Below are 11,853 nucleotides of genomic sequence, written 5' to 3'. Positions count from 1 at the left end.
GTGCATGTTTGAGGTTTTCTTTGGACAGTTCTGATCCCACCTGTTTGCCCATTCATCTTGTGTCTTCTTTACCACATGCTTTGTAATATAAATGATGCACACATTTGGGCATGCTTCTTTTACCACCTTAGTAAATTCTTCTGCTGTGTTGACAACAGCATGCTTTTGCAGAATGCGCCTCCAAACTGCATGCTTTACTTTACCTGCAACTCCATCAACTGGCCCTTTGCCGTGTGCTGTGGCAAAAAAGCTCCAATCAGCTCGATGCAGACTACAGTGTACATTGCTCGGCATGGTAAGGGTGGACAAGATGAATCTGTTTTTAAATTGGCTAGCAGCACCATCAGAAAAGAGGTGCAAGTTAGAGATTTTGGTTGAAGTTGAGGCTTCATCAAGAATAGCCCGGTTGTAACAAACAACTGCAAATGTGTCATGTTGCCGTTCATCACTGAGCACAGCAGAAGAAGCACTAACAGACTGAGCTGTGAGAACTGCTGGAAACAGAGTCCCTCCTTCTGTTATCCACTGAGCTGACATTATCTCAGCTTGCTGCTTTATAGTGAAGTGTTCTGAGAAACCTTGCTGAAGTATAGCTTCACATTCATTCCAATTCATCTTCAGTGTCTTGATTTGGTGAAGCTGCACCTTGGCAATAAAACTGTGGCTGCGCAGAATGGTGCGCTGGGTTTGAGCTCCTCCTTGGCATCGTGTAATGTTGACTCAAGCAGTTCCTTTTTATTGTTACCCATCTATTGGTAGTAGTGTACAATTGTATCTTCATTACCATTGCCTTGTATTAGCTGATTGACAGAACTATCAAGGTCTTGGCATGTGTCACACTGGCCAAGGCAGCATTTCCTCTGCCAGTTGCAAAGTGACCCAAAGACCAGGAGATTTCCACTGGGGATATTCTGGCAAACTTTTTCCAATCCCTCTAGTAGCATCTTTGTGTTCTCATGGTAACGACAGACAGACAGGTTGAACGTGCACAGGGCGCAATGCTGCAAACTTTTTTGATTTTCCGATTTTTCCATCAGGATATTCATTCTTGAAGAGGCGATGAGCTTCAAGAACCCATAGAATACACAAACCTGACATTCTGTTTCACTCACTTCAGCTCTTTCTGTGGAAGCGTGCTTCTCTACCAGAGCCAAACCAAATGCAGTTGCCAGTTTCTTTACCATTATAATTTTCTTCCTGGGGCTCTTTGGAAGTGCCTGGTTTACTCCACTTACTGCCTTCCCCAGTGACTGAGCTGAAAAGAAAACTTTTGACAGTGAGTTTGTCAAATGATTCTCCTGAAGTTGTGATTCTGGTTCATGTCATTTTTAAAGATTTCTCCTTTACTTTCTCATTGTTTCTTTGCTCTTTTCTGCTTCCCTTTTCTTCCTCCCTATACTCCACTTGCATAATTTCTGCTGCTCTCTGTTCCTCTGCTTCATCCCTACTCTTTTCTCTTCTCACATCCTTGCATGATATCCACACATTCTTTCTACTGCAGGCACTGGAAGCATTTTCCAACTTTTATCTAGATAAAAGAAAAAAGGAGGGCTAATTCAGCCAAATAAAACACCGAATTCAATACATCTTTTAAAGGAATTTATCATGTTCTTTACTTTTTTTAAATATTCATGGTAAGTTCAGCTAGCCGAGCCTGTTATGGTATGATAATCTTAATCAGTGTAGACTGCTCTATACTGTGTGACCACAAGAGGGAGAGAGAGAGTAATAAAATGATGCTCTTTAATCCAGAGCAGTGGTTCTTAACCTGGGGTCCTCAAAGACAGTCCAGGGGGTCCACAGGAAAAAAAAAAACTGGGAACGTTTCACTCAACATTAGCAATGTGTAAAATCAAAATGTTTGCTTCTTGAATGGATTTGATTTCACAAAGTTTATGATGGATCTGTTAACCTGCAGCTCTGATTTTAATATTTTACAATTAATAATTATTTATACTGTGTAACAAAGCTACATAATCACAGCTGTGGCTAAGATGAATGGTTTGAGAGAAGCTATTTTTTCCCAAGTGACAAAGAAACTGCATCAGCTGAAAATGAGTTTAAACTTAAGAGCACTGCTTGGCTAGAAGTGGCTGCTGTGCCAAGGAAGACAATTTGCATAGAAAAGACACTTTGCATTGGCAGCACATGCTTCAGTGCTCTGGGAGTGTTTATAGCCCTGTGAGTTTAACACTTCATGATTGAGAGCTGCCCTTCATGGCAACAGAATCCACAACAACAATGACTTTTATCAGCATCTTCATCTGGGCACTTGTCATCTGCACTCAGGGTAAGAATCATTTAGAAAAATGCATTTACAAAAATATCTGTTTCTGGGACAATTCTTACATAAGTGTTAAAAGAAAAATGAGTGAACTGAAAAAAATTAAAAGGCTGAAATTTATTGTGTTTCATCATTTAATTAAATGATTTATTATAATATTCTATTTTATTATTTATTATTTTCAGAATCCAGTGGACAGTATACTGTGACTCAGACTCCAGCAGTGAAATCTGTTCTCCCAGGAGACACAGTCGCTCTGAGCTGTAAAGTCAGCAGCGCAGTGTACAGTAACAACTACCTAGCCTGGTACCAACAGAAACCTGGAGAAGCTCCCAAACTCCTGATCTATTATGCAAGTACCCTTCAGTCTGGGATCCCAACTCGTTTCAGTGGCAGCGGATCTGGGACTGACTTCACTCTGACCATCAGTGGAGTCCAGGCTGAAGATGCAGGAGATTACTACTGTCAGAGTGTACACTACCCCAGCAGTAGCTATGTGTTCACACAGTGCTACACACCCGTACAAAAACCTCCCTCAGCTGGACTGCACAGCGACTGCACTGCTGCAGCTGGGACCTACTGCAGGTGCTGAGGGTGAAGGCAATGAAACGGGACACGGCCTGTGGAGGAGCTCAACTGCACACAAACACACTGAGCTCAATAACAACACACAGTCACATGTAGGTATGGATTCAATATTAGTCTATTTAAACAAACTGATTTTGTTGTGACTACAGGGTCCTCTAGTAATGTAGTGATGATACCATCTATTCTAAATTCTGAAACATCATTCAGTTATTCCAAGAATTGAAACTATGTAACTCACATTTTATATATCTGATTCTCATATGAAGATGTTCATGAATCCCGATGCCTAAACTTTTCATTAAGGATATGGAAGCTGTTAAGAAATGAATGAATGAATGCTCTGATATAAAAAGCCACAGGTCCCTTTTTCAAAGCTAAAGACAGTGTAATTGCAGCTGTACAGGATCTGCTGTGGCTCCTCAACAATGAACAGGGACTGAAGGCAGCCGGTGTGTCTAATTAAAGACACAGGAGAGGAATGAGTTGAATCCAGTGAGCCCTCAATCAGGAGCTGGGATGCAGTAGTGAGGGAGAATGGAGAATGCCATGAGGAGAGTTATTGTACAAGAACAGAGCAGCAGTGAACAGCAGTCCTGCACAGTGGAGCCCCTCTTCTCTCAGTGTCAGTCCAGTATTGCAGCTCTCTAAAGGGCTCCACTGACTCCACACATCACACAGCTCACTGCAAACACAGCAGCTCTACACACTGACACTGCACTGCTCCAACCTCAGAGAGGGGGGCTCTTTTAAACCTGGATTCTGTGGGTCCACACAGTGACCACGGCTCATTTTATAGAGCCTTTCACACCCACAACCCTTCCTTTATGAACAGCACAATATTTATGAACAGATTTGAAAACAATGTAAAAGTGCCCCCAGCCCCTCCGCAGCACACCCAGTGCAGCACTGCCCCTCACACTGACCCCCTGTCCCATACTGCACACTCTGGGGCTTCAACAAGAGCAGCAGTGATTCAGGGGCTGCAGGACACAGACATGGGGAAGAACTGGGACTGCAGAGCAACACACAGCTAGGAAATGCTCATAAATGCTCACCAAGCAGTCCATGCAGCTCCTAGTCGAGGCCCTGGTACTGTCAAGCCTAGAATACTGCAGCTCCCTCCTGGCCAGCCTCCCTGCATCTGCGTGTCCATCTGCTCTAGCTCTCATTCAAAACTGTGCTGTTTCCTCTTCCTCGTATCTCTCACTTTGTTCCCCTAAAGCATTCCCTCCACTGGCTCCCTATTGCTGCTCGTATCCAATTCAAACTCCTGTACTTGCCTATCGCAGTGCTGTTAGTTTTGAAGTTACAGAATCGTAAAGGTCCCAGGAGGGCGCTAAACGGTGGGAGAGATCTGACGTTCCCTTAATATTGCTGCATTGTGAAGACGCATGTCGACGCATATCCTGACCTCTTCAGGCTTCTTTTGGTACTGCTACTACTGGTGAAACGCATGGCGTTGGGCCAGTGACTGTTCCCATGATTCCCAGCTGTTGTATCTGGTCGAGTTTTTGTTCCACTTTCTTCCTAGCGTGGAAAGGGATTCTTCTGTGTGGCTGTACTACTGGTTGCACGGTTGTGTCTATGTGCAGTTTGACTTGAAAGTCTTTTAGTTGACCTGTTCCGTTGAATAACTCTGAGTGTGCTGCAATTCGAGGATGCTCCATTGACGTGCATTTCTTCAGTGTTGTGGCTGGTATATAGGGGATTACGTTAATCAGTCCTAGTTCTGATGCTGTGTGGGAGCTGGGTAGTGATCCGTTGTTTCCTTCACTACAGAGAATGTTGCAGGTGTGAGTTTTCCACTTGATTCTGCAACAGTGTCGAACTTGTCTTTCAGCTCTAACACTGCACTGGATGTTATTTTGATGCTTGCTTTCCTTCGCTTCAGTTTAATAAAGTAAATTCACACTGGCTCCGGAATCTGTCCTAATCTTCGCTGGTATTTCTTGTATGTTGCTTATGGTTAGCGGTTGTTTAGGGTAGTTTGCATTGCATACAGTGTATACACATTCTTCTGTGCTGGAAGATTATTTTTCGTTCTCAGTCGTTTCAGTTTCGTTGTTAGTTTTAGATAGAACTTTGTTGATCGTTGGTTTTCTTTTGTATTGTGATTTGGTCTTTGCTGCCCTCTTGTGGTCTTGAGCGGCAGTGCTTCACGAAATGATCCAGCTTTCCGCAGGAGTTACACTGTGTGCCTCTAGCAGGGTAGCATGCTCGCCCTCCTTTGTGTGGGAATGTGCCTCCGCAGTTGTAACAGGTATTGTTGTTGACTTGTATTTTGCTTGTGTTTTGTTTTTCGAGTTGTCAGTGTCAGGGTTAATGTGGTTTATCATCGCGGCACCCGTGTGCTTTCCGTCTGCGTGTGTGCTGTCTGTTCAATATCTTTCGCTTGAAACTCGGACATCTCTAATGTTCTCCCGAAAGCGAGTGATGCGGTTCAGGTTAATGCGGGTTCTCTGGACGCTTTACGTCGTCCTCTCGTTAAGAGCAGCTTTGTATTATTTGTGCTTTTATCTCTCTCGCAGTGCCCTCACAGTTGGCTGCTTGCTGTCTCAGTGGTGTGCGGTCGGCGGCTACTCATCCAATAAGTCTCCTGCCTGTTGTGTTGTTTCTCTAAACACATGCTTTTCATATTCAACATTCGTTTTCAGTATAAAATATTCATTTCACTTTTGTACTGCTTGCTTGTCGTTTTCAGCGTCGCCTGTACTGGTCAAGGTATCAAATATATCACACACCTTTTCTCAAAAACATGCAATGCAATGCCATGGCCCGTTCTTGTATGCTGTCTTCTACACTGGACGCAATTAGAAAGTTCTCAAATCTCTGCAGCCATTTATTCCATCTCGACCCTACAGAGCAGGGGTCTGTGTCAATATCAAAGTCCAGGAAAGCCTGAAATCCCGTTGCTTGCCTTGTATTGTGTTTTTTTTTACTTACACATTTCGGTGCGTTCTTTTCTTCAGAATCCTCGTCGCCAGTGCAGTGTTGTGAGGGCTGTGAATGCTGCAATGAAGACAGAGACACACTATGGTAATATAAGTAACTGTTATATTAGATTCTCGCTCTCTCTCCACCTACCCAGCTGTGAACTGAGTTTAACTGGCATTCCTATCTAGTCACGTCATGCACTGTTTGTCAGACTGTGTTCATACGTCACTGACATGTAACACCCTGCTATCCAGTCTTTACTAGACTGGAGTCACTTCATCACCTCCACGTCATGTAGATGCAATGCAGAATCTGGCGCTCCACCAGCGCTGTTTAAATCAGCTGGACCCGGTGACAGGAGAGGGCTGCAGACACTTTCATGAGCTGAATTAACAAGGTGACCGGTGTGAAGCACGTTACTTCAGTGGCAAGCCCGTGTGGACATTATCACCTCAAAGACCTGCTTCTGCTGAAGACGCTTCTGTGCGCGTTCAAAGGAAAGGTTTACAGTTACTGAGGCTCCACGCCTTGAAACCTTTTCTCTCTGTGTTTTGATTGTTTTGGAGTTCAATGAAAACCGCGATGTTGCATACAGAATCCAAACCACCTTCTGCAAGAACATTTCAGCGGGAATGCATCCGAAATGAATTTTAGAATAAGAGAAAGAGATTTTTATAAGCATATAGAATGTTGAGGTAAGTGTTATTATTATTATTATTATTATTATTATTATTATTATTATTTATTATTATTATTATTATTATTATTGCATGTTGATGACACTCATGAAATGAGTTGCCAGGTGTTTGTGTTGTAATTGTAATGCATGCAGGGAGATTTGACTTGGAGTCCCCCTGTTTGTATACCAGGTCAGTACTGTCCTTCATATATGTATTGATTAAGGGTTGAATTAGAGATTGCTTGATTGGGAAACACGTATAAAGATGTGTGTTGATGTCTGTTGTGATTGTAATGATGCAGGGAGATTTTGAAGTCTGTTGTGATTGTAATGATGCAGGGAGATTTTGAAGTCTGTTGTGATGTAATGATGCAGGGAGATTTTGAAGTCTGTTGTTGTGATTTTGTAATGATGCAGGGAGATTTTGAAGTCTGTTGTGATTGTAATGATGCAGGGAGATTTTGAAGTCTCATTTCTCAGTTGAGTTTACCAGCATGTGGAGGCTTTATTATTATACGATAAAAGAAAAGGTTTTCAAAACAAACTTGCATAATATAGATACAGAGTCACACATTGAAAATCTATTTGTGAAGTATAGCATTGCAAATGCGAACCCCTAATGAGATCTTAATCAATAATAATGTCAGTTTCATCATGTTCAAAGACTAAGAAGTGAGCCAGTGAAGTACAGAGACAGAAGTTGAACACCACGAGCTGTATCTGCGTTTCATTTCAATTACTTTGCATTTCATTTTAGTCTTTAAAATCTATCCTGACGTCAATGCTGTGAGGCTACAGCAAGTAAATGGGCTTGTTTTATAATCTATCCTGAAGTCAATGCTGTGAGGCTACAGCAAGTAAATGGGCTTGTTTTATAATCTATCATGAAGTCAATGCTGTGAGGCTACAGCAAGTAAATGGGCTTGTTGTATAATCTATCCTGAAGTCAATGCTGTGAGGCTACAGCAAGTAAATGGGCTTGTTGTATAGCTGAGTCCTCAGAATAGAGGAGTAGGATCTGAGAGACACACTTGAGCACGGCAGGGTTTTTGTACAGGGGCTTGGTGAGAATGAATCACTGTGGTGGACTTTCGGGCCCGGGACCAAGCTGCTTGTGAAATGTAAGTTATTGCTTTCATTCCCTTAACCAGGCAGGTTGCATTGTTGCATTTATTAACATGTATTTATTAACAATTGCACATTGCTGTCTTTACTGTTTTCATAAATTCCTATTTATAATATAGTAGACTTGACTGAAAAGAGGGGTACTCTGCAAAATAATAAGAAAATTAAGAATTATTATTATTATTATTATTATTAATAATAATAATAATAAATAATAATAATAATAATAATAATAATAATAATAATAATAATAACAGCATATCCAGCACGGAGGCTTGTACCCTGTGTTAAGTGCAGGCAGAGTTTTTGTACAGCGACTGCATTAGCTCAGATCACTGTGGTACACTTTTGGACCCGGGACCAAACTGGTTGTGAGATGTAAGTCTGATTTATCAATACAGTTTACCAGCATGTCGAGCCTTTATTGTGTTTTTGTTTTGTTATTTAAAAAAAAGAACAAGTAAGTTTGAAAATTGGTCAAGTGTCGAATTTATTGTGAGAATATCCAACCCAGTGAGCAGCCGAAGAAGAAAAAAACATTTAAGGTGTTCTGCATTGCTCTGTTGTATTATTATTATTATTATTATTATTATTATTACAGTGTGTTGTGTGCTCTTCAATAGTCAGGTTATCTGTATTTCTTTGGCTTGGTATAGACTCAGTAAGAATTCATTTTGCGAGGCTCTGTTAGAATTAATCGCCGTGTCGTTCTTTCGGGCACCAGACTGCTGGTGAAATGTAAGTATTTTCTTTGCATTGGTTTAGCCAGGCAGGTAGTTGTTGTATTTTTATCATTTGATCAGAAGTATATTCTGGATTAGTCTTCTAGTCGCACTGAGCTGTGAGTCAGTGTGTTAATTGAGGGAGTTTTTGTACAGCGGCTGCATGGGCTCAGATCACTGTGGTTAACTTTCGGACCCGGGACCAAGCTGCTTGTGAAATGTAAGTCTCGTTTCTCAGTGCAGTTTACCAACGCCTTTATTTTTCTTATTTGTTTTTTGGAAATAAAAAATAAAAAAAGAAGTTTGAAAATTCGTCAAATTTAGAATTTAGAGTGAAAATATGTTGAGCCGCTAAAGAAAAACGATATTCTTTTTTCCTGCATTTCTCTATTGGTTTATTATTATTATTATTATTATTATTATTATTATTATAGCATTGTACCTGGTATTGAATAGTCGTTGGTTCTCTGCTCGATGCTTGTGTTAGTTCCAGTGTTGCAGCCCGTGCAATACCTTCAGGCAGGGCTCCAGGCTCGTTATAATATGTACGTTTATTATTTGCAATGGCTTAGCAAAGCGAGTCATTGTTGTATTTTTAACATTTATTCACACATCAGTTTTTGATTTGGCTTCCAGTCACACTGAGCTGTGATTCCTCCTTGTATGATTTCACTCAGAATAACGAGCTGCTAGTTCTGGGGTTTAAGAACTCCAGTTCGCTACAGCTGCCAGCTATTGAACAACACAAACTAGCTGTAAATGTTTAGTTGTTCAAAAGACTCTTTAAACTTTATGATCGACTGTCTTTAAATATGTATAAATCTGTTTGCAGTGTGATAAAATAACAGTGTATGAATGTGTTTTTGAGAATAAGAAAATCATATGCATTTAAAAATACATTTTCTCATCTAAATCTAAAATGCATTGAGGAAAATCAAGCAGTGATGCACATGTTTATAAAATAATAGAAAATAGATAGAGCGCAGATGTGCTTAGAAATGTTTACCCTGGTTTGTCCATTTTTGAGAGTGTACTGTCCACTTACCCTTCTGTGAAATAGGAAGTCTTTGTGACTGCAGCTTGTTACACTGAGCTTCAAGTGGAGAGCCTCACATGTTAATGCAATACACAGTTCAACGCACACAACCAGGTTTGATACACTGTACATATATTATGTATCCCTCAAAATAGAGCCCTGTTGTAAGTAATAATATCCAATCTATCAGTATGTTATTTATTATGCTATTAACAGTTATAGATTGTGTATAATAACACTAAAAGGCAGCACACTTATTTTGTGCTGTAACATGTTTCAAGAAAGTTAGAATTCATGTTATTACACGATCCATATTTATAACCAGTTATGACAGATCCTTAAACTAATATAGTTATAGCATGACCGTCTGTTGTACATGTGCCTTTGTAACTGTTTCCTGTGCTATTAAATCATGCCATGTGCTGTACAATGAGCTCTTATTTCATGCAGTGCTCAGAAGGGTTCGAAGGAAGGGTACATCCTTGTATGATGGATCAGGAATCTGAAATCTCTAAAACCCTGTAAGTCAGACACAGTTAAATAAATTTTGCTTTTCTTGTTTTCCACAGCTGGAAGCCCCATTGCTCCTTCCTCCGTCTCCGTGATCCCTCCCTCCATGCTGGAGCTCAACACAAAGAACAAAGCCACCCTGGTCTGCCTGGTGAATAATTTCTACCCCGATGCCGTGGATATCAAGTGGAAAGTGGACGAGGTGGTCCAGACCAGTGGTGTGCTGACCAGCTCAATGAAGCAGAAGGACGGCAAATACAGCGCAAGCAGCAGCTTGACCCTGACCAAGGCCCAGTGGGACCAGAAGGAGAAGTACACCTGCGTTGTGACCCACGAGGCCGTGAGCACTCCAATGAGCGAGACCATCTACAAGAGCCAGTGCACACTGTTGGATGCCTAGAGGGAGAAAGAATCCCGCTGCTTGTAATGTCCAGCTTTCTTTGGGTATTAATTAGGAGGGTCACTGCAATGTCTTCATGTAAGAGCAGCAGACAGTGTTCGAATGGGAAGGGCCCAGTGTGCCTGACCCTTATGGTTGATTTCCTTCTATTCGCTGTGTAGTAGTGCATCGTCTTTTGTTGTTTTGCTTGTCACTGTTAATCTAATAACAATTGTATGTTTTGTGTGTTTTTCTCTGAGTGTAGTAATAAAACATTAAAAAAAACATATTGGCTTGTTGAATTTGTGTTTTATCATCAAACTATAAAACTGTGGACATGAGCTTACGAAATGAATTCTTCTCTCTAAGGAACATCCTTCTGAGTGTGAGACACGATGGTTGGTGATGCTCACCCTTCTCATAGATTTCTGGTTTTGCTAAAAGTCTAAAAGTCCACGAAGCACTGAATCCTGGGAGACATTTGCACCAGCTCTAGAGGAGCCATACAATAAATACATGAATAATAAAGAGACCAATGACATGCCCCCACAAAGAGAGGAGCTGCTGAAAAACAACAAGTCTCATTAAATACTACTGAAACAAACGTGCTAAATACTTAGCTGGAATCTCCAATGATAAATACTTAGCTGGAATGTCCAATGATAAATACTTAGCTGGAATCTCCAATGATAAATACTTAGCTGGAATCTCCAATGATAAATACTTAGCTGGAATCTCCAATGATAAAAACTTAGCTGGAATCTCCAATGATAAATACTTAGCTGGACTCTCCAATGATAAATACTTAGCTGGAATCTCCAGTGATAAATACTTAGCTGGAATGTCCAATGATAAATACTTAGCTGGACTCTCCAATGATAAATTCTAAACAAAGATTCTGAATACTTAGATTGAAGCCTCCAATGGTACATTCTTAGAGGCAATCAATCGATCGATCACCTCAGTGCTTTACAGATAAACAACAACAACTAAATCAAGTAAAAAATAGATGCCAAAATACAGACATTGCCTTAAATTAGAAACAGTAAAAGAGTAAAACAAGACTTTTTAATTAGCGCTTTAAAAGGCACTGATAAAAACAAGTAGTACAAAAATAAATGCAAAATAAAAATATGCACTAAAAAAGGCTGATGAAATGCTCCCTTTAAAATAAATACCCAGATGAGAACAATTACATTTTAATCTTCATTTCAAAGCAGCAAGAGGTGGTGCAGCATCCCTTCCACATTGTGGCAGATCATTCTACAGCTGACCGCTCTGCCACCTGCCTTCTCTGTATCCAAGAACACTTAGAAACACCTTCGTCCTGTGATCTCAGAGAGCGGCTCGGGGCATGTGGGCTCAGCAAATCTTTTACATATAGGGGAGCAAGTCATTTAAAGCTTTATAAGTTAAAAGCAGGACCTTAAAACCGATCCTAAATTGTACAGGAAGCCAGTGCAAGGCTGCTAAAACAGGAGTCATGTGTTTGTGCTCCTTGTGCTGCAATCAAGATAAAACACAACTTGAAATACCAGAGAAAGAGCATTGCAATAATCAATCTGAGATGTTATAAAAGCATGCATCAGTCTCTCA

The 11,853-nt window shown here is 40.7% G+C and overlaps 1 protein-coding gene across 1 annotated transcript; it reads left to right on the top strand.

Moving 5' to 3' along the window:
* Positions 1–2,217: 2,217 nt before the first annotated feature.
* On the top strand, positions 2,218–10,542 carry LOC121310926 (immunoglobulin kappa light chain-like). Its single transcript, XM_041243830.1, has 4 exons — positions 2,218–2,290; positions 2,470–2,786; positions 8,519–8,552; positions 9,938–10,542. The coding sequence occupies exons 1-4, from the start codon at positions 2,218–2,220 to the stop codon at positions 10,276–10,278; spliced, it is 765 nt and encodes a 254-aa protein (XP_041099764.1). The 3' UTR covers positions 10,279–10,542.
* Positions 10,543–11,853: the final 1,311 nt, after the last annotated feature.

Source organism: Polyodon spathula, unplaced genomic scaffold, assembly GCF_017654505.1.
Source record: "Polyodon spathula isolate WHYD16114869_AA unplaced genomic scaffold, ASM1765450v1 scaffolds_2849, whole genome shotgun sequence".
Classification (NCBI taxonomy): domain Eukaryota; kingdom Metazoa; phylum Chordata; class Actinopteri; order Acipenseriformes; family Polyodontidae; genus Polyodon; species Polyodon spathula.
This window is presented reverse-complemented; position numbering and strand designations above follow the sequence as displayed.

Coding starts and splice junctions, on each gene's coding strand:
- LOC121310926 (XM_041243830.1), top strand. CDS start 2,218: ATGGCAACAGAATCCACAACAACAATGACTTTTATCAGCATCTTCATC. Junction 2,291..2,469: donor ACTTGTCATCTGCACTCAGG/GTAAGAATCATT, acceptor TATTATTTTCAG/AATCCAGTGGACAGTATACT. Junction 8,553..9,937: donor GACCAAGCTGCTTGTGAAAT/GTAAGTCTCGTT, acceptor TGTTTTCCACAG/CTGGAAGCCCCATTGCTCCT.